At 31.4% G+C, this 27780-nt stretch overlaps 2 protein-coding genes across 2 annotated transcripts; one reads left to right on the top strand and one right to left on the bottom strand.

Moving 5' to 3' along the window:
- Positions 1–1539: 1539 nt before the first annotated feature.
- LOC145617655 (uncharacterized) lies at positions 1540–10461 on the bottom strand. Its single transcript, XM_081672383.1, has 4 exons — positions 8992–10461; positions 7547–8010; positions 1940–2558; positions 1540–1853 (listed from the first exon to the last, which is right to left on the bottom strand). Exons 1-4 carry the CDS (start codon positions 10415–10417, stop codon positions 1543–1545), a joined length of 2820 nt encoding a protein of 939 aa, XP_081528509.1. The 5' UTR covers positions 10418–10461; the 3' UTR covers positions 1540–1542.
- A 6184-nt stretch (positions 10462–16645) lies between these two features.
- LOC145624297 (uncharacterized) lies at positions 16646–24802 on the top strand. Its single transcript, XM_081677295.1, has 5 exons — positions 16646–17501; positions 19493–20574; positions 21790–22429; positions 22593–23086; positions 23952–24802. Exons 1-5 carry the CDS (start codon positions 16739–16741, stop codon positions 24618–24620), a joined length of 3648 nt encoding a protein of 1215 aa, XP_081533421.1. The 5' UTR covers positions 16646–16738; the 3' UTR covers positions 24621–24802.
- The last annotated feature ends 2978 nt before the right edge of the window (positions 24803–27780 follow it).

Genomic DNA, 27780 nt, shown 5'->3' on the forward strand with positions numbered 1-27780 from the left:
GGTGACCCTTATCAAAACATTTTTTTTTTCTTTTTGTGTAACAAAAGAGGTAATATATTTCTAGTGTCATAAGACTTTCATTTAATTGTTCCTATGTAATTACGTATGTAATACTTGTATTTTGTATTGAATGTAAAAAATTATGAACAAACGGTTGAAGTAGAAAATGCATTGATAACAACTTACGCCAATTGGAATCTCTGGTGCGGAAATTATTAAATCGCAAGGAGTTGTACCCGCATCATTCTTCTGATCTAGAAGAAAGTTAATCTCTTGAAGCTCCATATCGTTAAGAAAATTAATTGCATGCTCAAAGCGTCCATCTTTAGTTGCCAAATGCAATGGCGTGTTTTGTTAGAGATATCGGAAAATATATGTGTGATATATTTTCCGTATATATCATTTAAGAGAATAATATATTTAGGATATTTATGTTAAGATATTATTTTGAGAATATATCATTAGGATATATGGTATATCTTTTAGGAATATTGTTTCCTATCTTATGAGGTTAGGTTTTGTATAAATACTCAACCTATTGATGAATAATAAACAAGCAAGCAATACAAAAACCATTCTATTATCTCTTCTCTCTAATTTATCATGGTATCAAGAGCAGGTTAAATCTTGGGACCGTTCATAAAAAATTTCCCCCCTACCGGTGGGTTAGAAATTAAACCCACCGGTGGGATGATCTTTTAGCAAAAATTACCAAATTTTTTTTAGTTTATTCCGCTGTGCAAGTTAGTGTTGGTGCAGAATTTGAGTTGATGACTTGATGTATACATTACATCATGCGTGGCTTTTCTAAGCATTGAGATCAAAATAAAGTTGTTGGTGTGTCTTTGACTCTCAAAGATGAAAAAAAAAAAACGGTTCGCTTGTGTCGTGAGACAAGATATATTCGGTTCTCCTTGTGCCGTGAGACGAGGTTTGTGAGTTGATTCGAGCATAATTTTGCTTCTTTGGATTTGAGTGTGGTTTACTCTGAAAGACCAATAAGAAATTTGAGTGTGGTTTACTCTGAAAGGCCAATAAGAAATTTGAGTGTGGTTTACTCTGACAAACCAATATTTGATTGGCTCTGGAAAAACCAAAAATTGTTATATTTGCAGGTTCGAAAAGAATGACGTTCCTGTTTGATTGATGACTGATGAGTTCGAAAAGATGAACATTCTCATCGTTGAAAAGAAGAGACAAAAATTGAAGGCGACATCACAAGAGTGTGCATCTCGGCTTCAACAAAGTGAAGAATTTCCAATCGCAACGTTCGTGTTACTGCCGTTACGATTGCGGGAGGGTGTTAGAGATATCGGAAAATATATGTGTGATATATTTTCCGTATATATCATTTAAGAGAATAATATATTTAGGATATTTATGTTAAGATATTATTTTGAGAATATATCATTAGGATATATGGTATATCTTTTAGGAATATTGTTTCCTATCTTATGAGGTTAGGTTTTGTATAAATACTCAACCTATTGATGAATAATAAACAAGCAAGCAATACAAAAACCATTCTATTATCTCTTCTCTCTAATTTATCATGTTTCCCTCATAATCTTTATAGGCAAGTAATCTTTTTAATTTTGGGTCTCCTTTAAGAAGGTTCTTAGTAGAGTATGAAGTACGATTTATTAACAGGTGCAAGAGTGACTTGCCATATTTCTCATCGGCCATATATGTTGCTTCAGGGGATTGACTAAGCAATGCCGAAATTATAAACAAATTATAATTCTGAGCCGCCCTTAAGAGAGGTGTTAGACCATTCTTGTCAAATGTGCAAGCCGCATCCATATTTGCTTCATTCAATGTTTTAATGTCGTCTTTGTCCAGTGGTTCCGCAGCTAATCAAGCAGGATAGGATAATTAAGTTATCACAGGTTTTGACACATTTGTTTACACAGGAGAGGACAGAGCTTTAGTGACTTACCCTCAGGACGTCCACCTACGAGATGAAGAGGTGTTTCATTCAGATTGTTTGTCAATTTAGCAGTAACTGCAACATCCAGCTTTAATAGTTTTTTCACCACTTCCTTGCCATGATTTACTCTGAGTGCTTCATGAATGGGTGTATTTCCTACCACGTTTTGCACCAACCATGGCGGGTCATAACGACCTCCTTTTACACTAGCCTCTTCTTGAGCTTTATTAAAATACGAACAAAATATCTCTAATAATTGCCCCACAAGGGGTAATTCTGACAATGGCAACACTTTATAAGTGCATGACTCCAAAGCAGAAGGAATCATAGTGTCAGGAGAATTTTGCAAAAGGATATGAAGCGGAGTGTCTCCATTAAGGTCTACTTGACAGATTAGTTCTGGAAAGCTCTCAACAACTTGTTCGATGAAATCAACAAAATCAGCGTGTAACATAGTCATTCCGCTGTTTAACTGCATTAATTTATGAAGGATGTTCCTCCTGTTGGAATCTCGCGGGAATAGAAAAATCATTCCAAATTGATGCAGTCTTTCTTTTAAAAAGATTACATCCGCCCTTTCTGTAGCTTCACATACCTCCATTGTCATTTGTTTTTTCTCCATGATCACCTGTACCATTACATACACGTCATCAATAACATACAATTCCTCGTGTAATGCATGCATGTTGATTGCATATTTCATGATCTCTGAGGCTCTGGTGCATCCGTGCATGTATGTACATTTTTTTTTACTACCAATACATTTGATTATGTCAATAAATAAATTATATTTGAAACAAACATTAGCAAACTAGCAAATGCTCATGAGACCATTTTATGTGAAAGTTTTATAAGTTATATGGATACAAACAAAAAGGTACAGAAATTAATAAGTTTTTAGTTTCTAAGCTATCAAAAATGCTAAAAAAATAAATAAATAAATAAAAAACTATATTGCGACATTTTCATATGGCTGATGTGTCAGGTGATGATGATAAAGTGGCTGGTATAAGAAATTGGAGAAGAATAAACTACCTCCGTTTTTTATTAGTTGACACATTTTGACTTTAGCACTATTCACACACCCTCCTTTGACCATATTTTGTTATTTATATGTGAAGAAAAATATAGTCAAGTGAGACCTTGTTAGATTCGTCATAATTTTTATTTTCTAAATATCAACTTTTTATAATTTTTGCTTATCGCTAATTAAAGATATAAATGATTGAATTTGTGCATTGCCAAACGTGACTAAAAGAATGTGTCAACTAAAAATAAACGGAGGAAGTACAATACTCCCTCCTTTTTATATATTTACGTAATCAATGCAAGTTTTTACAAATCTTTGACCGTAAACATTTTTAATCTCTCACACTAGAAAAAAATTATAAAAAATAGATATTAATAATATATTCACCAAGACAAATCAAACTAGATATTAATAATGCAAGTAATACCTTTTGTTGCACATAATAAGAAACACAGGTACCGTAAAAGATTCGAAATAAGAACATTATTGAGAAATAGAGGGAGTATTATTCTACATTAGGAAATTTGAGATTCCTAACGTAAATGAAAGAATTTCAAATTAGAATATAAAATTAAACTAATTAAGACAATATTGTATGTTAAATTAAATTAACCTTTTATTAAAATTGCATAGTACACCAGGGTGCACCATGTGCATGGTACACTTTGGTAAAATTGATCCTTTTATTTTAAAAAAAAAAAAAAATCAATCTATTCCTTAATTTATGGGATTTATCTAAATCAATTACATTTTTTTTAACTCCAAAATTAAAAGTTTAATGTTCTTCAAATTTTTCAAAATATTCTAGAGTGAGAAATTAAGAGAGAGAAAGTAGCGACGATTGGAATTAATTAGAGAATTTACGGAGAAGGTAATTTATTTTTATTTTTTATTATTTTAATTTCAAAATTGTGCTTATTAGGTTGATTATATTTCGTTATTATTTATTGTAAAAATATCATTGTGTGTTTTTCTTTTTTTCAATTTTTATATTTATGAATTTGAGATCCATATGACAAAGGTTGAAGATGATGTTCTTTATAAAGTGTACTTATGTTCGTTATTATAATTATTGAACAATCATATGAATGTTCTTTATTTTTATCTCTCATGTTATTTGATTCTATGTTCTTTGATTTATCCGGTATGATTTTTTTATTTATCTTGTATGTTCTTTGATTCGATGTTCTTTGATTTGTTACGTATATATGTTCTTTTTTTTTTGAAATATTCTGTATATATGTTCTTTGAATTATTATAACATTAATTTAAATACTATATCAACTATTAATTCTATATTTTTTTTAATATTAATTATCATTAACTATGTTTTTTTTTTTTTTGAAAGCAGTATCATGAAGCTAAAGTTGATGACGGTATTCTTTTGAGAATTGAGATCTCCTCTATTTCTGATTATTTTTCAAATCTAAGGATCATCCGTAATTTTATTAAAGAACATGTTAATATTATGTAATGAACATAACTTATTTATATTATATCTACCAAGATCCAAAAAAATAAATCCAAAGAACATTTCACAATAAGCAATGAATATTATGTGACAATAAAAGTACATTGCAATTACAATCGGGGAACATGAATATTTAAAATAATGTATTAAAATATCTAACATAATAAAAAATCATTATATGATATAATTATGGACATAAGGAAATAAATAGTTTTAAAAATCAAATGAACATTACATATAACTATAAAGTACATCATGTTTTCTAATAAAGAACATTATTAAATCACATATAGAACATCACAAGAAAAATATAAACCGAACCTACAATGAACATTATAACTATATATATAATTGGTTAGAAATATGAACGATAAAAAATTTGAAAGCTGAAATTTTGAAATGAAATTTAAAAACGAAATCTTAAATTATTGTTGGGTGAAATGTTAGAGAATAAAACAAAATATGAGAAACTGCATCATAGAAGATGATGTTGTTTTTGCCCGGGTGTACCATGCGTAAGAAACTGCATTAAAGAAGAGGATGTCGTTTTTGCCCGGGTGTACCATGCGCATGGTACACCCGGGTGTACAGATCACGAATCTATCTGTCTATCTATCTATCTATTTATCTATTATACTAAAAGACAAGCGCCTCAATGTGAGACTGACAAATGTCTCTTCATGATTCGTTATCTTTTTAAAAAAATTTAATTTTTTATTATACATTTATGTTTCCATATAAAAAAATATTCTAAATATTTTATTCTAAATAATCTATCTATCTATATATTATACTAAAAGACAAGCGCCTCAATGTGAGACTGACAAATGTCTCTTTATGATTCGATATCTTTTTTAAAATTTTTAATTTTTTATTATACATTTATGTTTCCATATAAAAAAATATTTTAAATATTTTATTCTAAATAACTACATAAACTATCATAGTAAAGTCTAGCAATATTATTTCTAAAATAGTGTTAGGACTGTTTTTGGGAATTGCCTTTATTAATAGCATACTAGCATAGAGTGATGTTTCTTTGCTCATAAATCATAATGTAATCAGTTACTATAATAGATGGTCATGAAAATGGCCAGAGCATCTATTATAGTAAAGTCTAGCAATATTATTGCGACATTATGAATAAAGGAAAGAATTATACAAGTATTTCATATTGCATAATACGAGTATAATGGTCATAACATCTATTATAGTAAAGTCTAGAAATATTATTTCTCAAATTAAAAAAAAAAGTCTACAAATATAATGGTAGCATGATACGGTAAAAATAAAATATTCAAAAAATACATTAATAAAAAAATATTCTAAAAATATTCAATTCAAATCATAGTATTCAAATAATAAAATAAGATACAATATTTTTTTTTTTTTTTTGTATTGTCATCTATATAAATAATAGTCATAGTCATAACATATATGTCTTTATATTTTTCATTTCAAGGCCATATTATATATCTATATTATGTAAAGATTAATATATCGTTCTTCAATATGACATTCACTATGATATTTGACCATACCCCTCTTAAAGAATCATGGTGAATAAATTAAATTAACTTTGATTAAAAAAATATATATCTAATAATTTAATTTTATATTAATGTAGTCATGTAGAGTCTATGAATTGTTAATATACAATTTATTGAATTTTTTTTTAGGGGAATACAATTTATTGAAATTAAATTAACTTAGATTAAAAATATATATCTAATGTAACTTTTTCTTAAAAAAGAGTTAAACAATATTTTCCAAACAATAATTATGCCAAAAATTTACGCATATATAATAATTAAAGATTTCGTAGACTTTTAAAACATTATTTTTCTATAACCATTAATTTTTCATATTTCCTTACTAATTCCCTGCTAATATTCAAAATTTAAATGATTACAGTATAAGAATACATATCCATAAAAAAAAATATTTACATACATAATTGGGTATTTGATGAAATTTGTCTTTTATTCTTAAAAATCTTAATAAATATCTTTCATTCGTATAAAAATTCACCAAATCCATATTTATATATTTGTGTTGTATATTCTATCAGTTGTTAATTGGTTGTATGGATATTATGTACTCCGTAATTGTTTTTGACACAATGATTTGCTTAGGAAAAATTTATATGGTGGTGGGTCAAATATAAGGTAAGTTATTATTGTGTCTAAAATTTGGTGAATACAACGAGTAAAACAAATATTCGATTGTATAGTTGTCTATGGTAAGAAGATTTTAGTTTATATCTATGGGAGGTAGGAAAATTTTAGTTTATATCTCTAATAATTATGTGAGTATTATTCATTTATTTTTCAAATAAACAAATAACATTATATATATAAATAAAAAAAAGGAAATGAAATAAATCCAAATGACAAAATTAATTTGTTAGTAAAAATGAACCCTTTATTACTAATTGAATTGTGTTAGTTTTTTTCCCTACGGGATTAATAATACCTTATTCAAAAAATTAAAAGTTGGTTTATAAATTGTGCATCGCACGAGCACTTGCTAGTTAATACTTATTTAGTAACCTTAGATAAGTTAACAAAGTAACCCCAATAAAACTAACTAACCCCCCAAATCATAAAATCATATGGTAATAGGAAATATAGCCACTTAATTTTATAAAGTGTTTAACTCTCTTTTTTTCTCAATGTGGGAAAATTATATTTATTCTTTGGGAAGTTTATACTTCAATACAACCACAAATAAAATTTACTAATTTTAAAATTAAATACTTATATGTTATATAAAAGATCAAAATATAGGTTTGTTTTTTATAAAATTATTACAAGTTTGTAATTTAATTTATTTTTAACTATTTTGGCATTTCCTAATTATTTGAGGAAAACAAAAATTTTGTGATTAAAAGAAAGATAAAAAGAGTTTTATTTGATGATGAGAGATAGAAAGAGAGAGTCATTAGCTAAAGAAACTAGAACTAAAAAAAGAATTCTTAAAAAATATAGCAAACTTCAGTTACTGCTAATAATGTAAAACAATAAACAAAAAGGCAAAACATCAGTTACTGCTAATAATGTAAAATAATAGGATACAAAAACATTAACATAAAAAAAGCAATGACAGTTCCTACCTCAAATTGCTCTTGAATCAAATCTTCAGCGGCGATTCCATCATGGTTTATAATACTTCGTTTGGCGGAGGAATTCAATAGAGCTCGCACCATGTTATGGTTCAAATTCATTGCAGCCCAATGTAATGGCGTGTTTCCGTCGTTGTCTTGATGATTTATGAGCCCAAATAATTCTGGAATATCAAGCAAGGCTTTGGCTTTTTTGTAGCTCGGAATCGTTTTCAAAACGTGCAAGATAGTCTTGCTTGAATTATTACGCACCCCCACTACTGATTGCGGACATTTATCAAGTATGAGTCTAATGATCTTTTGAGTGTAGGTCGAGGTGATTGATGCTGCCCTATGTAGAGGAGTCGCTCCTGTGGCATCTTGCATACATGCTACACAACTCTCCTTCTCTATCATTAATTTTATCATGTCAAGATATTTGGAACTTAGATCTTCTCTCTTCTCGATTGGTAAATCTAATGATTCAACAAATTATACAAATCAGAAAATAATCTTCACATTTTCTAGATCTTCTACTATAAATAAGATAAATATACATCGACTTTTTCTACAAATTGAAGCATACATAGTACTTGGTTGTTTGATTATTAACATGAAATGAATTGTGCATTACCTTAATTATGAACAAGTTAAATTTCAAATGAAAATTTTATTAATATTGGTTTTGTGTAATTACATATGTAGACAAGTAATCCTCACTCTGCGTCATAATAAATTAATTAATGATGTTCAAGTGTAATGTGATATAATTTTACTTGTTATTCAGGGATGGCTTTTAATGACTTATAAAATTGTAGCTACCATGCATAATAATTCCAAATCTTAAATCCTTCATTTTCAAGCACTATGATAAAGTATAAAACATAAACTTAAAAAAAAAATACAAATTGGCAATCAAATTAATTTCATCATCTTCTTTATATTAAATCATTAACTCATATTTTTTTACCCAACAATCAAGTATTTTCTATGGAGGTTGAGGCAAATACAAATTGGCGATCAAATGGATGTATAATAATGACCAAACTAAGTTTTGAAAAAAAAAAATTAAAGAACCATTCATCTTAGGGATTGTTGACCTATATATATTATAGATTTACCACGCTAAACTAATAATAATGGTCACCATTAGTGTAAAAAAAAAAAAAAAAAAGGAAAACAAATTGTGTGTTATAGTGTAAATTAAATATGTAGATGGGTTGATTATAGATATTTTATTAATCTATTTGTGTTGTAAAAGTTATTTTAAATCATTAATTAATTAGTCAACTATATTAATAGTCATCATTAATTACGTAGTATTTTATATTACGGTGTAGATTAATGATTATAATGACTACCAATTTATTACGGAGTATAATCATTGCAAAAGTATTCTCTAATTTAAGATTACTTAGTAACTTACTAATGGCTCTCAAAAAAAAAAAAAAACTTACTAATAATATGTCGGTATTGTTCGATTGCAAGATGAAGAAGCGTCTCCTTCATATTGTTGGTTACACGAACTAGGTCAGGACATCGTTTGAACAACAATGTTGCTATGTCATGGCTGGATTTGAGAAATGCAACATGTAACGGCGTGTTGCCATCTTTATTTGTGACCTCTGCCTGCTTAAGATCATATTCAAGGAGCAGCTTAAAACACTCGGTGTTGCCTGCCCCTGCCGCAAGATGCAAGGGTGTGTTTCCTTGATTGTTCTGCATACTCAAGCCGGCGTTGATACCCACTGGCGTCAACACCTTAGCTTCCTGCTGCCCCTCTTGGTATCCAAAGAGCAACTTGAAAAACTCGGTGTTGCCCTCCTCTGCGGCAACATGAAGAGGGGTGTTTCCGTCATTGTTTTTCCTACTGCGAGTGAGGTCGGGACAGTGCTTTGCCAACAATGAGGCTACATCATTCTTGCCTTTGATAAGCGCAAGATGCAAGGGTGTGTTTCCTTTATTGTTCTGCATACTCAAGCCGGCGTTGATACCCACTGGCGTCAACACCTTAGCTTCCTGCTGCCCCTCTTGGTATCCAAAGAGCAACTTGAAAAACTCGGTGTTGCCCTCCTCTGCGGCAACATGAAGAGGGGTGTTTCCGTCATTGTTTTTCCTAGCGCAAGCAAGATCTGGACAGTGCTTCGTCAACAATGAAGCTACATCATCCTTGCCATTGATAAGCGCAATGTGCAAGGGTGTGTTTCCTTCACTGTTCTGCATACTCAAGCCGGCGTTGAAACCCATTGGCGTCATCACCGTAGCCTCCTGCTGCCCCTGTTGGTATTCAAAGAGCAACTTGAAAAACTCGATGTTGCCCTCCTCAGCGGCAAGATGAAGTGGGGTTTCTCCGTCACCGTTCTTTCCAACATGAGCGAGGTCAGGATAGTGCTTCACCAATAATGTAGCTATCTCATCCTCGCCATAGATAAGCGCAGTGTGCAAGGGCGTGTTGCCGTCTCTGTTCTGCATACTCAAGGCCATACCCACCGGCGTCAACACCGTAGCCTCCTGCTGCCCCTGTTGGTATTCAAAGAGCAACTTGAAAAACTCGATGTTTCTCGTCCTTACCGCATCATGAAGAGGGGTTTCCTCGTAATAGTCTTGCTGCTGAATCAGCTGATCAGTTACAGCTCTTGGCAATAACTCCCCGCCCTTTAAAACTTTTTCTATGAATTCATTTTGCCCAAATCGGATTGCTAAGTGAAGGATATTTTCTTTAGAATCTTCGGTTTGACTCAGAAAATACTCTTCACTTCTGCCACTTTCTATTTCATTGTGTCGTGCTTCCTCCACGAAGCTTACCAGGTTGCCATCCCTGGCAGCTTTGCGAAGCTTATCATCCATCACCTCCCTGTTTCCTAAGTTTCCCGTGTCTCCCATTTTGTTTTTTATTGCTCAAATGAAACAACAGTTTTTCTTTTTTTCTTTTTTTTTGTTCGAAAAATATTTTGTAAGAGCAACTAAAAATACAATGTGAGTTTCAATTGACTTCCTTATTAAATTGGTTTCACCTTCCCATCTTTATTTATTCTCCTAGCTAGATACCTTACTTCCTCATTTTCTTACAGTTAGACTGGTAAAGGGATGTAGAATATTTAGTGTAGAGGGGCACTAATAAATAAAATAAATAAATAAAATGCTTGTATAAGGGGTTGAACTTAAGACTTTTAGTCCAAAGTCAATGCATTACCACTATGACAAATCTAATTTGATATTATTTATTGCATAAAAATTGTATTTAACCCATAAAAAATAACAAATTTGGGGGGGCCGGTGTCACCCAGGCCCCTTCATAGATCCGCCTATGAATGAGTTAATGACTATGTCTATGGTTTATAATATTTCATACATGAAAGGTGTGACTGTGAAACCTCCTACTGCAACTAATATTTTCAGGAATGTTTAGCTATGTAAGTTTTTTTTACAAACAAAAAAGTAAGAGTTGTGTCCAATTAATTCCCCGGATAATCGTCTTTTCAAGTACTGATAGAGGGGTACATGCATCTTTTATTATACTAGTTGAGATGTATATGTGAAATTTCCTCACCAAACAGTAAATAATGCAAGTTGCAAACAGTAATTGGATAGCTCACCAAAACTGCTGAATAAATGACCACGTTTTATCAATATATTTATAGAAATGTCATTAGATTAACAAAAATTCATTTATCTGGCAAATAAACTTGTATTTGTCGAAAAAGTAATTTTTAAGATTTACCACCAATTTATGTAAATTTATCGCGGCAAAATTAATTAAATTTCTTAATTTGTTTAGTAGGAAGTACAAATTGAAATCCACTGAATTTAGGCCATTTCGCAAAATGATTTTTAATTAAGTTTGACAAACAAAAACTAAATAAAAAATAATTCAATTAAAATTGAGTATAGCAATAGTCATTTAAGGATGACTACCATAAACCCTTTAGTTATTAAATCATTACATATTACATCCCTTCATTAATTATTAGTTCATTAGATTACAAATTTTATACACATATATGATACTGTACAATTTCCTCTCTTTGTGCACTTAAAAAAATGATTTTCACTAGATGATGTTAAACCTACCTAGATGAAAAGTTTATTAACCTCAATTAAGTTTTGGCCTTTTTTTTTTATTCATTTCTTTGTAAGCGCATGACATGCCATTCTTTTATCTCTTTTCATATTCTTTGCTAAAAATTGATTTGGAACATGATATAATGCCCACAGAAATTGATTTGGAACACTTATTGTTGATATTGGTGCTCTTCTATGTGAAATGAATTTAGAAAAATGTACTCTCACAATGATGTGCCTAAATAAAAGAACTAACGTATGTTAAAGAACATAAGTATAAAAGAATGATGTGCATCACTCATTACCTCAAAAAACATACGAGCCAAATTCAAAGAACATACTTTATATTATTGAAATCCACAAAACATGTTTAATCAGCATATGTTAAAAACATAAGTATAAAAGAACATATTATCAAACATATATGAGTATATTCTTTGTCAAATACAGTATGTTCTTTATCAAACAACCGTATGTTCTTTTCGCCTTCCGGCTGCACCATGCATGGTGCACCCTGGTGTACTATCCTATTTTCATATGTTGATCCTAAATATACATGTGGTAACAACTCTTAGCTCATGAAATGTGGGAGTGTTACAAATGTTATCAAGCAACTCACAACTAACCTAATTGAAATTTTGAGACACATTTCATAAAATCTTTCACTAGCTCTAAAGTATTACTTGTTGCTACAGGTAAAACTAAAGGGAACATTCACGGTTTATTAAGGTGTAAAATTACCAATTAGATGGGGTGTAGTGGTGATTGGGACTACACTTGATAGTTGACAGGGAGGACTCGTGTTCGATCCCCCGCAACAACAATTGGGAGGGGATTGGAACCTAACTACCCATAACTAATCCCCGAATCCGGATTAGCCCAAAGGGTGAACCGGGTTGGGCACAAAAAAAAAAAAAAAAAAAAAAAAAAAAAAAAAAAAAAAAAAAATTTAAGGTGTAAAACTGTTCATTAAAAAAATAAAATAAAAATTAAGGTGTAAAACTGTAAACTATACTATACTCCATAGATCTTTAGTTTGACGGTTTGTAAAGTACATTAAAACAAAAACATAAAGAATGATGTTGAACCATTATTCCATTACTATAATTGCAGCAAAGAATATTATTAAAAGATGATGAATGTTGAATGACCCCATGTGGGACATTAAAAAAAAGCCACAAATACGTATAGTTGAAGAAATATTCAATTTTTTTTTTTTTTTTTTTTTTTAATGTGGGATTTTATGATGTTTTCATGCTAGATTTTTAGAAGAATTAAAATGTGTTTGGCAATCGTAGTATACCCTTTTGTTGAAGACAAGTCGCAGGGTGGACTAACTACGCTACACTTGCCTTCATTTGCAACCACAACGGCAACGATAACTGCCGTCGCCGCCACCACACAGGCAACCATTCAAGCCATAGATTAAATTTATGAGTGCAATAAAAGCGATATTAATCAAAATCTAACTATATTTATACAATACTAATACTAGTATGTTTGTAGAATCCCACATAGATCACCAAGCCATCGTGTTGATTAGCTTTTAGCCTTGTTTGGTAAAGAGTTTTTTTTGGAGAGATTTTAGCTTATTGTGCCTTAATAGAGGTTTGACTATTTAATAAACTTGATTTGAGTGTTTGGTAAATAGCTTATTAAAAGAGTTTATTGGACTCAAAAAACTCATTTTAAGAGATTTTTAAAATGAGGCTTATTGAACAATTAGCTTTTTGGCTATTAAATACACTAAAACAGCTAATAATTAATAGTTATTTGCCAATATTTTTATACAATCAGTTAGTCAAATCAGCTATATATATTAGTCTCATTTGATCATCACAGTTTATTAAATTAGATTTGATTGATCATTAAACTCAAACTAATTAATGCATCAATAATAATACCACGTTATTTTTTATTTTAGACCAATCACCCAATTAATAGCTAGCCTCTAAACCTCCTACTCATACCCTGATCCTCATAAGTTTTATACCCAATATCTAGGCAAATATTGTAGTTTCTTGTTTTAACCCTTTATTTTGCCTTATTTATGAAACAAATTGTAGCAACGTAACACTTTCATGCTCTTTCCTTCCCTTAAACATTGTTTTAAGTTTCTTCCTAATTTGTTCATTCAAGTTTGTCATTCGTCATGAAGTATGGTAACTTTACACTCAGATATACAAGTGATCGATAATATTTAATGTGAAATAAGCAATTTGACATTGTTAATTATTTGCCCTCTCTGTGTTTTTTTCTTTTTCATTTTTTTTTATGGATCTTCTTGTTTTGAAGTCGTTATGGGATCAACCCAACTGACATTTTTTTTTTTTTTTTATTAAAGTTCAATATAATATAAACCTCGATCGTGCAATTAAGTTCAAAAATATATGTGCCTATTGATACAACAAAAGTAAAAGTATGACATGATAATAAAAATAAAATAAAAATAAAAATTTAAAAAAAAAAAAAGGACTAAAAGAAGTAAAATTTAAGAAACGTGAGCATCGGGAAGGATTATTCAATAATTGTTAGTGTGGCAAAGAATATTTAAATAGCTAAAGGATGGGATGACTTTACAAAAGAAAAAAAAAGAAAAAGAAAAGAGCCAAATCTTAACTGAGGTTTAATTCCATAAGCTTTTCATCTAGGCAGGTTTGGCATCATCTAGTGAAAAGCACTGTTTTTTTCCTTTTTTCTTTTTTTTTTTTTTTTTTTTTTTTTTTTTTTTTTTTTTTTTGTGAAGGAATCTAGTGAAAAGCATTTTCTTAAAGCGAGAAGTATGTAATTTAATGATCGAACTAATGACTAAATGATTGGCTTCATACAACACTCCAATTGGTGTACATTATTAAAGACGTTTCTTCTCTAGTTCTATTTGTTTAAGGGCAAAACATGCATAGTAAAAAAAGAAAAGTCAAAGTTTTTTTTTTTTTTTTTTTGGGGGAAAAAAAGTGGGGCCGCAAGCCCCAAAGAAAGCACACAGCAACAAAACAAACTAAGACCATCTCCAATGGTGAGACTCAAATTTGAGTATTAAAATACAAAATGAGTTATTTTTTACCTCCAATGGTGATACCATACTCACTTCTCAATTTAGCAACTCATGTAAAGCCTAATTTTCCAATGGTGAGACTCTCCAAAATATACAAATGTCACTTTCAATTTTTGGCTTACCAAATCTATTTATTTTTAAATTCAAATATTGTAAGATTAAAAAAAAAAAAAAAAAAAAAAAGGTAAAACTTAAATAAATTACAAAATAATTAGAATATTGTCATGGGACCCACACTTTTTGTCAAATGAGACTCAAAGTTGAGTATCTAAACTTAGCAACTTTCTTTAAGAGTTGCTAAGTTTAGATACCAACTTATTGGTATACATTGCAAAAAATACTCTCTCTCTTTTAAAGATACTCACTTGAGTCTCACCATTGGAGAGGGTCTAAGAAAACAGAAACAAACTACAACAAAAGAAAACTACAGCAAAAAAATAAAGCAAACACCCAAGTAATACGAGCTCAACATCAGTTCCTAGCTGAAACCTCGTAGCTCTACCAAGATCCTCCAATAAAACTACACGAAGATCCTCCGGGACCACCGAGAACATGACAAGAGGTTGAGGAGCTCTCACACCGTAATTAGCAAGTGAATTCGCCGTCCGATTAGCCTCACGATAACAATGTCCGATAATGACCTCCCATTCCTCACGAGAAATTAGAGCTAAGTCAAAGTTAATAATTGTTGATATAATTTATACATATAATTGATCTTAGTCGTTTTATTTTTCCTAAGTTTTACTTACTTTCAATTCATTTTACCATGGTTTATGTTATTCTGTAGCTGTGAAAATGTGAGTATAGACAGTGGCGAAGCCACAGTATGTCCTGGTAGGGCACGTGCCCTGCCAGGTTTTTTCAAAAACAAAAAAAAAAGTTTGTCTAAATTTTGTTTAAATAGAATATAAAATACATCATTATGTTATAGCTTACTAGTAGCCTAGTGGTTAGAGCTTTACCTTTTCAATCAAAGGTCATGGGTTCTAATCTCTTGCCTAACATTTTTGTTATTTTTTTCCATCTCATTGTTTATTCTTCTTAATGTCCCCCCCCCCCTTTTTTTTTTTCTTTTCTTTTCTCTTAATGTCTTTTTTATCCAATTTCCTAAATAACACAAAAACTTACCAACATAAAAGTTTAATTAGATCACATTGGGCAAGATTACTTTTCTACCTAAGATAATGAAATTGATGATATAATAATATGCTTTCAAAACTTGAAAACTAGTCAAGTTTAATTTTAACATTTCTTTTTACATATACGAGTATACTTGAAGTATTAGTTATAAATCCTTATAATTAGTATTTTGGATAATCCTATTTGATACGAAAGATCTATATGATTCCAAAACTATTATAAAAGATCTAAAAAAAAAAAATATGAGTGAGATTATTGTTTAAAGCCTTGAATAGAGGTAATATTTTATGTATTTTTGAATAATAAAGGTTTGACAAATACGATTGCTAAGTAATTTTGAGTCTTGATACTATGAACATTCTTTGATAAAAGGGTTTTAGATGATACGGTGCCCTACCATCGTAAAAATTCTGGCTCCGCCACTGAGTATAGAGGAAAGGAAAGTAAAAAAGAGACAATGATGAGGAAAGAGGAAAATATGGTTTTCCTTGTTTTGTAAAAAAAATACAAAATATAAAAAAATTAAAAGATGTAATTTTTCATTCCTTCACAAACTAGTTAAATAAGAAAAAAAATATTTCCACAAAAACAGTCAAACTGCGAAATCCTTGAATTTCAGAATTTGACAGTTGAATACAAAGTAAAAATAGTATTATTCCTTTTGTTACAACTTACAACCTCCCGTGATAATAAAGAAACAAATCTTCCTCGATCATTACGTAAAGAATATGGGCAAGCTAAAGTCCCCAGTAAGCTGAGCTCGTAGTATGAATAAAAATGCAAAGGTGAAACCAATTCATTTAGTAAGCCAGACAAAATTGAAACACACATTCTTTTAAGACTTAGTAGCGCTTTTTTTTTGTAAATAAAAAAAAAAAAAAAAAAAAAAAAAGAACTAAACAAAACAAATTTTCAAAAAAATATATAAATAATTTGTCATTTCAGCCATGGAAGACAACTCGGAGGATAGGCGGAAGTTTTTCATAGCCGCTATGAACGGCGACATAGGCTTCTTCGAGGAAGCACGAAAGAAAGAGATAGAAAATTGTGATGAAGACTACTTTTTGAGGCAAACCTCATCTGATAAGTACAATATTCTTCATATTGCAATCCAATATGGGAAAAATGAACTTATCCAAAAAGTAGTAGAGGGGTTATTGCCAAGACCAGTAGCTAATAAGCTGATTTATCAGCAAGATGAGCACGGGAACACCCCTCTTCATGCCGCGGAAGAAGAGGGAAACATCGAGTTTCTGCAGAAGCTCCTTCAATGCGAAGAGGGGGAGCAGGAGGTCACGGTGCTGAGTCCGGCACCGGTGAGTTCGAGATTGCAAAACTATGACGGCAACACCCCCTTGCATGTCGCCCTTATCAAAGGCCGCAATCTTAAGGTTGCTGAACTGCTGGTGAAGCATTTTCCTGACCTGGTTGGTGTAATCAACAACGAGGGAAACACCCCTTTACATGTTGCCGCCGCGTTGGGTGACACCCACGTTTTCAAGACGATCCTTCATGAAGTCGAGCACTCACAACCGACGTGGATGTCGATGGGGAATGATAAAGGCAATACGCCTTTACATGTTGCTGTCATCAATGGCAAGGTTGAGATTGCTAGATTGTTGCTTGAAAAGGATTCTAAACTTGCTAGTGTCACCAACAAATTCAAGGAGACGCCTCTTCATCTTGCTCTTATGATACACCAAATTATTGGTAAGTACTTCATCTCTCGATCTATCACTATGTCATACATATGTTATCCATATACTTTATCTCATTTTTAAGTTGACACATTTTAACTTTAACATTATATATACACTTCACGTCTTCACTGCCTTGACCGTATTTTGGGATTTATATGTAATGAAAAAAAAAATATTATGTGAAATAATCTTATTAGATTTGTCTCAATGTGATTTTGTTTTTTTCTTTTCTTGGAATAAATGATATAGATTTTGTCATTATTTGAAATTCTCTAAAAAAAACACGTCATTAATTAAAGTTTATCTTACCTCGATCGGTAACAATTGCTAAATTACCACTACCCACTTAACTATATGTCATTTTATTACCCTATTTCATACCCAACAATATTGTAATAAAAAAGAAACATTATATTCCCTCTATTTTTTAAGTGTTAAACTTCGACCTACACATAATAATTTAGGTTAGTAACTTTAACAAAGTACATGCATAAGGTGTAATTAAGTAGTGTCGTTGAGATATTAAAAAGTTATATAGAAGATAGTGTTGTTTGTTTCAAAAAAAAAAAAAAAAAAAAAAAAAAGTTTTGTTAGTAATTTATTGAAAAATAAGGAATATAAGAGGGAAAGAAATGATGAAGAATTAGTTGTGGGTTTGAGTGGCTAGGTATTATAAGAGGATGGAGGTATATTAATTTTTCTTTCAAGAACAGATTATTGTTTAAATTAGAGAGATGTATAATAATAAGATGGGGTAGTAATTAAGTGTAATTAATAATTATAAAAAAAATAAAAAATAAAAAAGGAAAAAAAAAGGAAAAATTGATTCTAATAATCCCACTTTTGGTCGGTTCGCTGTTAATAATCTGACCTTTAGATTATTATTTAATAATCCCACCTTTATAGGAGATCTTCTTATATTGATCTATAACCTGTTGGTAACCGATTTTGATAAGTTAAGATGTCACGTATCATTTTGTAATTGGTTGAAAAATAAAACTTAAAAAAAAAAATCCATCAGCCACCCCTATTCACCGTGAAACCCTAACCCATACCATAGGACCACCAAAAACTGGTCGGTCGCCACCGTAAACCCCTGAAAACAGCGGCCGGCCGGAACCCTCCATTATCGAAAACCACCCCGTCGATCAAAGCAACCCCCGAAATCACCCACTGACCCAAATCCCACCCTCGAAACCACCACAGCCACCACCCTAAAAAACCCTACCCCCAAAACCACCACAACCGCTGAATTACCCCTTTAACCACTGAGAACCCCTGAAACTCTTACCCAAATTCAACATTAAGCCATCCCTTGAAATTAATTCATTGTTTTTTTTTTTAATTAAGGGCTTCGAATGTTTTTCGTGGGTGTGGAAGTTGGAATCGAGTCGGTTTTTGCTAGGTAGGGGTGGAAATGGGGGATCTGGCGGTGTGGATGGAAGTTCGGCGGTGGACGAGGGGATGCCGGAGGTTGGGTGGTCGTTGGGGCTGGCTGGGTTTAAGAATTTTTTTAAAAAAAATAATATATTTGACCAATTTTTTTAAGGTTTTTTGTACCAATTATTTAATTACACATGTCATTCAAATTAAAAAAATAATAAAAAATTACCCAATGTTTAGGTTTCCGGTCATATAATAGAAGAAAATCCCCTATAAAGGTGGGATTATTAAATAATAATCTAAGGATCTGTTCTCATTGACTGAACTCAGTTGAACTGAAATGAACTGAATATTTTATAAGAGAAGAAAAATTAGGAGCTGAACTGAACTAAACTGAACTGAGCTAAACTGAACTGAACTGAAAATAAACGTATGAGAACAGACCCTAAATGTGAGATTATTAACAGCGAACTGGTGAATGTAACTTATAAAAAAACGTAGGGAGTACCTCAATATCAACGGTATTATCATACTAAAAGAAATAATTAAATTTGTCTATATTGGAAATATTTTCATTACAGAGGGATGATAATTCATTTTGTCTTTTTTTTTTTCAAGAAAAAAAAATCCAAGAAGAGGAAAATTCAGCAGAAAACCTACCGATGTTGGAGATGGACATCAGCGGCGCTCCAGATGCTACAGAGAAGGTCAAAACACAAAACACAGAAATAGAAAATGACAACAATTCTGTGGGGGAAAACTCTAGTAGATCTGTCCAACATGACAAACATGAAGACATGAATACAGAAAGCTTGCCAGTGTACAGAATGGATCAAGACCTTCAGAAAGCCGCGAAGGAGGGTGACGTAAACTTCCTTAAGGACTCGCGAAACAAATTTATAGAAAATTCTTGCGAGTATTTTATGGGGCAAAATTTCTCTCGAGACAATATTCTTCACATCGCCGTCCAATCTAAGCAACTTGGATTCATAGTACAAGTTACCAAAAAGAGGTTGTTGCCGAGATCTATAATCAATAAGCTGATGACTCAGAGGAACAATGACGGTAACACTCCTCTTCATGTTGCGGCAAAGGAGGGTGATGTCCCCATTTTTGAGCTTCTTCTTGAATGCGAAAATGGGCAGTATGACATCAAGAATAAAAACGGTTGCACTCCCTTTCATGTTGCACTTATCAATCACAAGCTTAAAGTTGCTAGGTCGTTGGTGAATAAGCATGATGACCTGGTAGAAGAGGTAGATAGTATTAGTAATACTAATACTAGTTTGATAGAATTGCTGGTAGAGAAAGATGCTAAAGTCGCGTGTTTGAAAGACAATGAAGGTTACACACCTCTGCATAGAGCGGCTTTCGTCACCACAAGTTTTGGTCTGCAAGTCATTGCAATCATACTTAGATCTTGTTCGGAGTCTGCAGTGGTGGTTGATGATAGAAATGAAGAAACAATCTTGCACTTGATGATAAATAGGATATCTTCCTACAAAAATGGCAAAGAGCTGCTACGAATTCCAGGGATTAAAGGCCTTAAAACTGTCGCGAATAAGCGAGGAAAGACACCATTCAAATTAGCTTTGAAATTGAACTTTACAATGGTGCGACTTCTAATAAAAAACCTAGAGGCGGAAGCGGATGAAGGTAGCTCAACGTCTAATCTTGAACAACAACTTGGTTACGATAAGGTAAGCCATCATGCCTTTCTTTTTTTTTTTTTTTTTTTTTTTTTTTTTTTATAAAATGCTGTAAAAAAAACTACTCTTATTCCAAAAACTACCTTTACTACAATTCCAACGTTGACTTACTTCAAAACATTCTCAAAACCACCACTTTTATTCCAAAAACTAACAATACAACTTGCTTGAAATCGCATCCACCATACCTAAACCACCTTTCAACCCCAAAACCACCACCTTCACCATCCTGAAGCACTAATCTACCCTCACTAATTCAGAATATCCTCCAACCACCCCGAAAATAACCTCACCACCTTAAAAACCAACCCTCACAGGGTTTCGGGGTGTTTTAAGTTGAATCAATGTCGTAAAATTAAGTTAACGGTGGAAATTTGGTCAAAGTATCTTACAACATTTTACCTTTTAAAAGGAAATTTCTTACAATTTTTTTTTATTAGGTAGTTTGTTAAATATGTATTAATATAAAGTTTCATGATATAATTTTATTATATAAAAATAAAGTCAAAGTTAATGCATTGACATGTATGTATTGTTTGATTGTGTCATGTATTATGGGACACAGGGAATATCCCGCTTTTTTCTTGTATGGTGCCATAGAAGATTTGACTAGAAAATACTTCATACTTGGATACATGCTCATACACACACTAGTATAATATTGTCCGCTTTGAGCTAAGCCCACACGGTTTTATTTTTAGACTCCTTCCCAAAAAGCCTTATATAAGTGTATTGAACATTACTATATATATAAATAGCTCCTTCCCTTGCTATTTCTTCCATGTGGGACTTGGGATGAAACTCCCAACATAACACTTATATGTATTGTTTGGAAAATTTAAATATAGTTCAACACTCCCCCTCACATATAAGGTATAATATTATAATTCAAAAATCTCCCTCACATATAAGGTTCCTTTAAATTTGTCACTTGTGATATTTCATGGGGCCTGAGTACAATTTCACATAAGGGAAATCTAGTTTGTCTATGTTCTTATTTGACCATCGTAGATAACTTATAATTAATTAGAGAGCTTATATACTCCCTCCGCCCCTAAATTACATTCCTCTTTCTAACATTTATTCCTCACATAATAGAGAGAAAGAGGAATGTAATTTAGAGACGGAGGGAGTATAATTTTTTTTCTTTCTCTAATGTATAAATCCAAAAGCGCATGCATGGAACGATTGACTTGTTTGATGCAGATGATAATAAAGAAGAAGAAGATGACGATCGAGGAATATGGAGTCGTAGACGGGGTGAAATACCAGCTTTTACAAGATATATATTCAACCTTTGGAATGGATTTCCTATTATCAAGAGATTCCAAGGGAAGAAATGTGCTTCATAATTTGATGCAGTTAGAAAGGGGAAGTCCTATAGTGCCAGAAAAATATCTTGATTTTGTCAAACAAGTTGTTGATAACAATCCGACACTCGTTTTTCTATTAGACTTGAAGAGAAACACCCCCCTTCATATCTTACTGCAAAATTCTCACGATACCAAGATTCAACGCATTACTACCCAAAACCAAGAATCACCTCAGGATCATCATAATTACGATTACAATACACTGCATACTTCAACCCTCCCGTTCGAGTTACTAAACCTATGTTGCAAGTATGCTAAGGTCGTTGCAGGAGAAGATTACCGTAATTTTAAGTATGATTTGCCATGGTTGGTACAAAATGTGGATGGTAATACGCCCCTTCATGAAGCACTCAAAGCAAATCATATTTTACCACTTTTTTCGAGGGACATATTAAGTGATTTACCTATCATTACTAAATTGAGTAACAAATGTAAAGAGACACCTCTCCATCTTCTAGCAGGAAACCCCTTTGGTAAAATTCTCAAACATCTTCCATCTTATTGCTACGAGTGGTTGTTTATCATTTTCTTATTCCACACTCATTGCTTTAAGTGATCATATGACCTTCAAAGATTGTGTTTGATAAACTAGTAGCTAGGCTAACTTGTTACCTATGTTTATTATGGTGGATTCAGTGGAGTGGTCAGAAGATGTGATATTCGCAATAGCGACGTATAATCAAGAGGCGACGACCTGGAAGGACAAGGATGGTCTAACCCCAATCATGAGAGCGGTTCAAGTTGGTCACATAAATACAGTTAAGATATTAGATTCTCTTAAACCTGAAGCGTCGAAAATTGTTGACAATAATGGCCAAACCATCTGGCACATGTTAGTCAATCAACCATCATCCATGACGCGAGAACTCTTTGAAGATATTGAAAAAAAACAGCATTTGATTAAGCTGTTAAAAGAGGTTGACAATAAGGGTAAAACACCATTGCATCTGGCGCTTGAATCTCGACACTTTACCCATGCACGTCTCTTTCTGCAGTGTTCATCACGTGTTGATGAATTGTCGTTATCCAAGGATGCATTAGATTGGATAGTGGTTCTTCTAGAAATAAAAGATGGAGATGGTGTCAGTCCCGGAGATCTATTAGCATCTATTCAAGACCTTCCACAACCTGTAAGTATACTTTTACTATACCTATTATTTTAGTGGGTAAGGATGTTTTTATGAAATCATCTTCAAATTGACTACCACTTTTGTTAATTTTCATTGGCCATTTTTTTTTTTTTTTTTTTTTGGTTGCTGTCAAACTTAATAAAAATGAGGACATTTTGTAAGAAATTACAAGCCTAAATTTTTGTGAGAAACTACCTAATAAAAAAAATATTGTAAGAAACTACCTAATATAATATAAAATGTTGTAATATACTGCCTTTGATCGAAATTCCACCGTTGACCTAATTTTAGAAAGTTTATCCACCTTAGAACACCTCCAAATAAAATCATCGTTAGGGTTAGTTTAAATAGTTCTTAAGGTGGTAAGGTTATTTTCGGGGTGGTTGGAGGATATTCCGAGTTGGTGATGATATATTAGTGCTTTAGGATGGTGGTTTTTAGGATTAGAGGTGATGATTTTAGGTTTGAAAGGTGGTTTAGATGTGGTGGAGACGATTTCTAGCAAGTTGTGTTAGTTTTGGGAGTGTATTGAGATCGATCAACGGTGAAAATTCGGTATAGGTAGTATATATTTTACAACATTTTACCTTTTTTAAGGTAGTTTTTTTTACAACATTTTACCTTTATTAGGTAGTTTATTACAACATTTTTTTTATTAGTTAGTTTCTCGCAAAATATTGGTTATATTAGGTAGTTTTTGACAAAAAAAAACCCTAAAAATGATTATCTTTTCTAAAATTTCATATTTTTTTTAAAATATATATATATATATATATATATATATTATTAATTCATAATTTGTTTGTTATATGCTTACATGAAATATACATGTTAAGAATAATATGGAAAATTTCATTTGATGTAGTTGGAGAAGCTTTTGAGTAGGTATCCAGATAAATTGCAAGGTTACCGAAGTGGGTATGGTATTTCTACAAAGGAGATGAACGAATATGTGAACACAATGGGTGTTATAGCAGCACTTTTGGCGACAATATCATTCACAGCAGCATTCACTGTTCCTGGTGGAGTGATCCAAGAAGATAAAGATAAGAATGTTATAGGGAGTCCACTTCTTGTAGACGTGATAGCATTTCAGGCCTTTATGTTCTTTGACATATCGACAATGTGCCTATCAACAATGGTCTTATTTTGCCTTCTTTGGATCCTGGCTGCTGACACCAAACGCAACTCGGTGATGTTGATGGATTTTAGCATCTTGCTGCTCTTAATATCGTTCTACACAACTCTTTTGACTTTCATGACAGGAGTGTATGTCACAACCATCCATGTTAAGCCATGGATCGCTATATATACTTTGGTAATATGCACTACACTGTTATTACTCATGCACAAATATATCGTCATCGAGTATCTCGGACCATTTGGTTCAACCTTGTCTACTTCTGTTTCAACCTTGTCTACTTCTGTTTCAAAGTTTATCCGGCGCATCACAAAGCAGGAGAGCAAAAACAAGGAAGAAAAATCTGGTGATGTGTCTCCAACACATACTCCGCCCACCGAAGCAGAAAAGTAGGGATCAGATCAACCATTGCATATGTCTATTACTAAGAATACATGTTATGTTATTTTTTTTTTTTTTTTTTTGGTTTTTTTTATTGCAAAATTTGGATTGTATAAGCTTGTATTTCACAACATTGTTTTTAAGCGTGTATCATTTAATAAATAAATACATGTTGCATGCAGCATGTTTATATATATATATATATATTTTTTTTTTTTTTTTTTTTTTGTGTGTGTGTTTTTACAGAGCCACAAGGGCGGGGTGAGAATCGATCCCATGACCTTCTAGAATCGGGAGGGAAGCTCTAACCACTTTAGTTATCCATCACTCTCTGCACGCAGCATGTTTATAATGGTAACTAGTTTTAATAATATAATAACTCATGTAATACTAACTGAGTAACCTCTAACACTGACTAAGTAACCCTTATCTATAACACTGATTGAGTAATCACTATATATAATAATGACCAAGTAACCCTTATAACACTTTGTATATGTTTGTAATAATTGGTGACACAGTTCTGCCAACTACGAATAAAAGTTTAATTTGTAAATAGGACTTAGTACTATTTTAGAAAAGGACATTAGAGGTGTGGCTTTTCCACACCTAATCCCTCCATGTTTTTTTATTTTTTGTAGTCTTTATTTCCGTTTGTATTTCATTTTTCCTGCTTGGCTTTGCCTCAATTGAAAAAAGAAAAAAAAAAGTTTGTGGTCATTGCATATATTAAAAATGGATGTTATTTTAAAGAACTTTTTAAAACAAATTTAACGATGAAAATAGAATTAAGTTATACAATATTTATTAAAATTTATGATTAATTTGTGTAGACAATGGAAATATAATTAAGTTAGAGAATATTTATTAAAAGTTATGATTTATTTTGTATATATAAAATATTAGAATTTTATAGATAATATGAAAATGGACATGGGCAACTAGAACAAGGAAGAGGAGAGTTTGGTCCACAAACAAGGCTTAGGAGCTTTCCTACTAAAACCAATTGGCAATAGTAGGAGTCACTCCTCAACCCTATAATGTAAACCATCTCTCCACTTTTTCCAATGTTGGACACTAACAAGTGGGCTACAATGGGTTTTAACAAAATTTTATATTTATTTTTATTTTTCATAGTGTAAAAATTTGAAATATAAAAAAAAGTAAAAAAAAATCGTAATAAATGAGGATTTACAAATAATATGTCAGTCATCTACCATATACGGATTGACATTTATCAGGTTGCTACTAGCTGAGAAGTTAGGTACTCTTTATAATTTAAGCAGTGAAATTATTGACATATTACACCTAACTAAATTATTTAACTCTATTTAACATTACTACAAAAATTATAAGACTTCATAATGATTATTGCAAATGTAATAAAACAACTATTTAAAAACTGATAGATATTATATTTATAATACTACGGAGTAGTTTCGACTTGTTGGTATAATAAGGTAATATCGTAACATATATATGACCGTATAGTTGATTATTATATAGGTTAATTATAGGGTAACATATGGCCGTTATATGAGCATATAGCGGTATAGTTGATTATTACGTACTCATATAGTCGTATGTTATTTATTAACTTCGTATTTAATTTAATAACCATTGCACCCATTATAGTTCGTATTATATAGTTGATTATTATGTAGATTATTATTGTTCGTATCAACTAATAACTCAATAATTAACTTTGTGTAGGTTATTACTTATTAATTATGTACAGAAAGAGTCACATGTGAAGAAATTTAATTTGTATTATAATGAATATTATGCCCTACCAAACCCAACGTTAACAAATTAAATTGAATAGTAATTTGAAATGCATTGAAAAATTGAGTGATAATCAATTAATGCATGCAAAATCAGGTAGGGAGTACTATATACTTACCAACCAAACCAGTGCATGTAATTCAATAAAATCAGAATTCATCGTCACCTCTTCCATACTAATTGGGTTGCCTCCCTCATTTATGAGACCCAACATACATAAGCGAGTAGCAATTACTTTTGGGTCACAATTAAGACTAATTGGTGCCGCAACCTACCAGATCTTCCAGATGGAATACATGCATGTATTCTTTCTTACTACCGGTCTCGAGTGACTCACCATACTTTTATCGACAAATAGTTTTATGTAACCTAACTTGTGACGTAGGTTTCATGTTATCTATCAAATGTTCATATAATTTGAATATATGATATAGCACAAGTGTTGTTCGTTGGTAATTTGAGGCTAAATAAGTTTTTAAAAAAATGATTAAAATTGTAACCATAAAAGTCAACATATATATTGCTACGTATATCCGTGGACTTTAGAGTTAGAAAGATTGAACATGTACCAGACAAGGCACGATTTATCCTTTAATTCAAGAATATATTGTAGGTGAATTGTCCCGTGAATTGAACTTGTTGCAGTATGGCACAAAATGGGATGTACTTCGAGAAAGATTGAAATGAATGTTGTAAAATTGACTAGAATTTAATAAAAAGTGAAATATATATATAGAAAAGAAAAAAAAAAAAAAAAAATTGCACCCATTATAAATAGTTGAATAGATTATTTACTTGAGGTGGTAAACTTTATTAATTGTTAGTGAAATAAAATAGAGAGAAAGAAAGATAATTTTTTCATAATAATAATAATAAAAATAAAATAAAAAAAAACACTTGTATTATTTTTAGATGGGACTTCCTTTTTTTTTTTTTTTTTGCCCCATTGTCAATATTTAGGTCAAACTTGAAAATTTTAACCATAAATTCCCGATAATCTATTATAAGAAAGTATGTATTTAAAAAATAAATAAATAAAACTTAAAAAAAAAAAATAACACTCGTTTTAAAGACAGTGCTAAATCAAATAGGGAAAAAAACATAAAAGACTGAAGGAATACTGTATAATTTTAAAAAGAGGTTAAATAAAAAAAAATAAACTTTTTAAGGGCGGTAAAATACACAGATCTCGATAAGGGTATTTTATTCACCGAGTAGCTCTAGTGTATATTCATTAAATGAGCCATATTTGTTCACTTCTAGAAAGAAAAAAAAAAATAAAATCACATGCCTTATAAAATCCACCCAAACACATCACAACTTTCTAACTTCAAAAATATCCCACTCAATTTCAACTTTGTGCAAATAAAAAACAACCACCAAAAAA

This window comes from Chenopodium album, chromosome 3, assembly GCF_948465745.1.
Source record: "Chenopodium album chromosome 3, dcCheAlbu1.1, whole genome shotgun sequence".
Lineage (NCBI taxonomy): Eukaryota > Viridiplantae > Streptophyta > Magnoliopsida > Caryophyllales > Amaranthaceae > Chenopodium > Chenopodium album.

Coding starts and splice junctions, on each gene's coding strand:
- LOC145617655 (XM_081672383.1), bottom strand. CDS start 10,417: ATGGGAGACACGGGAAACTTAGGAAACAGGGAGGTGATGGATGATAAG. Junction 8,011..8,991: donor ACAATACCGACATATTATTA/GTAAGTTTTTTT, acceptor TTGAATCATTAG/ATTTACCAATCGAGAAGAGA. Junction 1,854..1,939: donor CGTAGGTGGACGTCCTGAGG/GTAAGTCACTAA, acceptor CTGCTTGATTAG/CTGCGGAACCACTGGACAAA.
- LOC145624297 (XM_081677295.1), top strand. CDS start 16,739: ATGGAAGACAACTCGGAGGATAGGCGGAAGTTTTTCATAGCCGCTATG. Junction 20,575..21,789: donor AACAACTTGGTTACGATAAG/GTAAGCCATCAT, acceptor TGTTTGATGCAG/ATGATAATAAAGAAGAAGAA. Junction 22,430..22,592: donor TCTAGCAGGAAACCCCTTTG/GTAAAATTCTCA, acceptor TGGTGGATTCAG/TGGAGTGGTCAGAAGATGTG.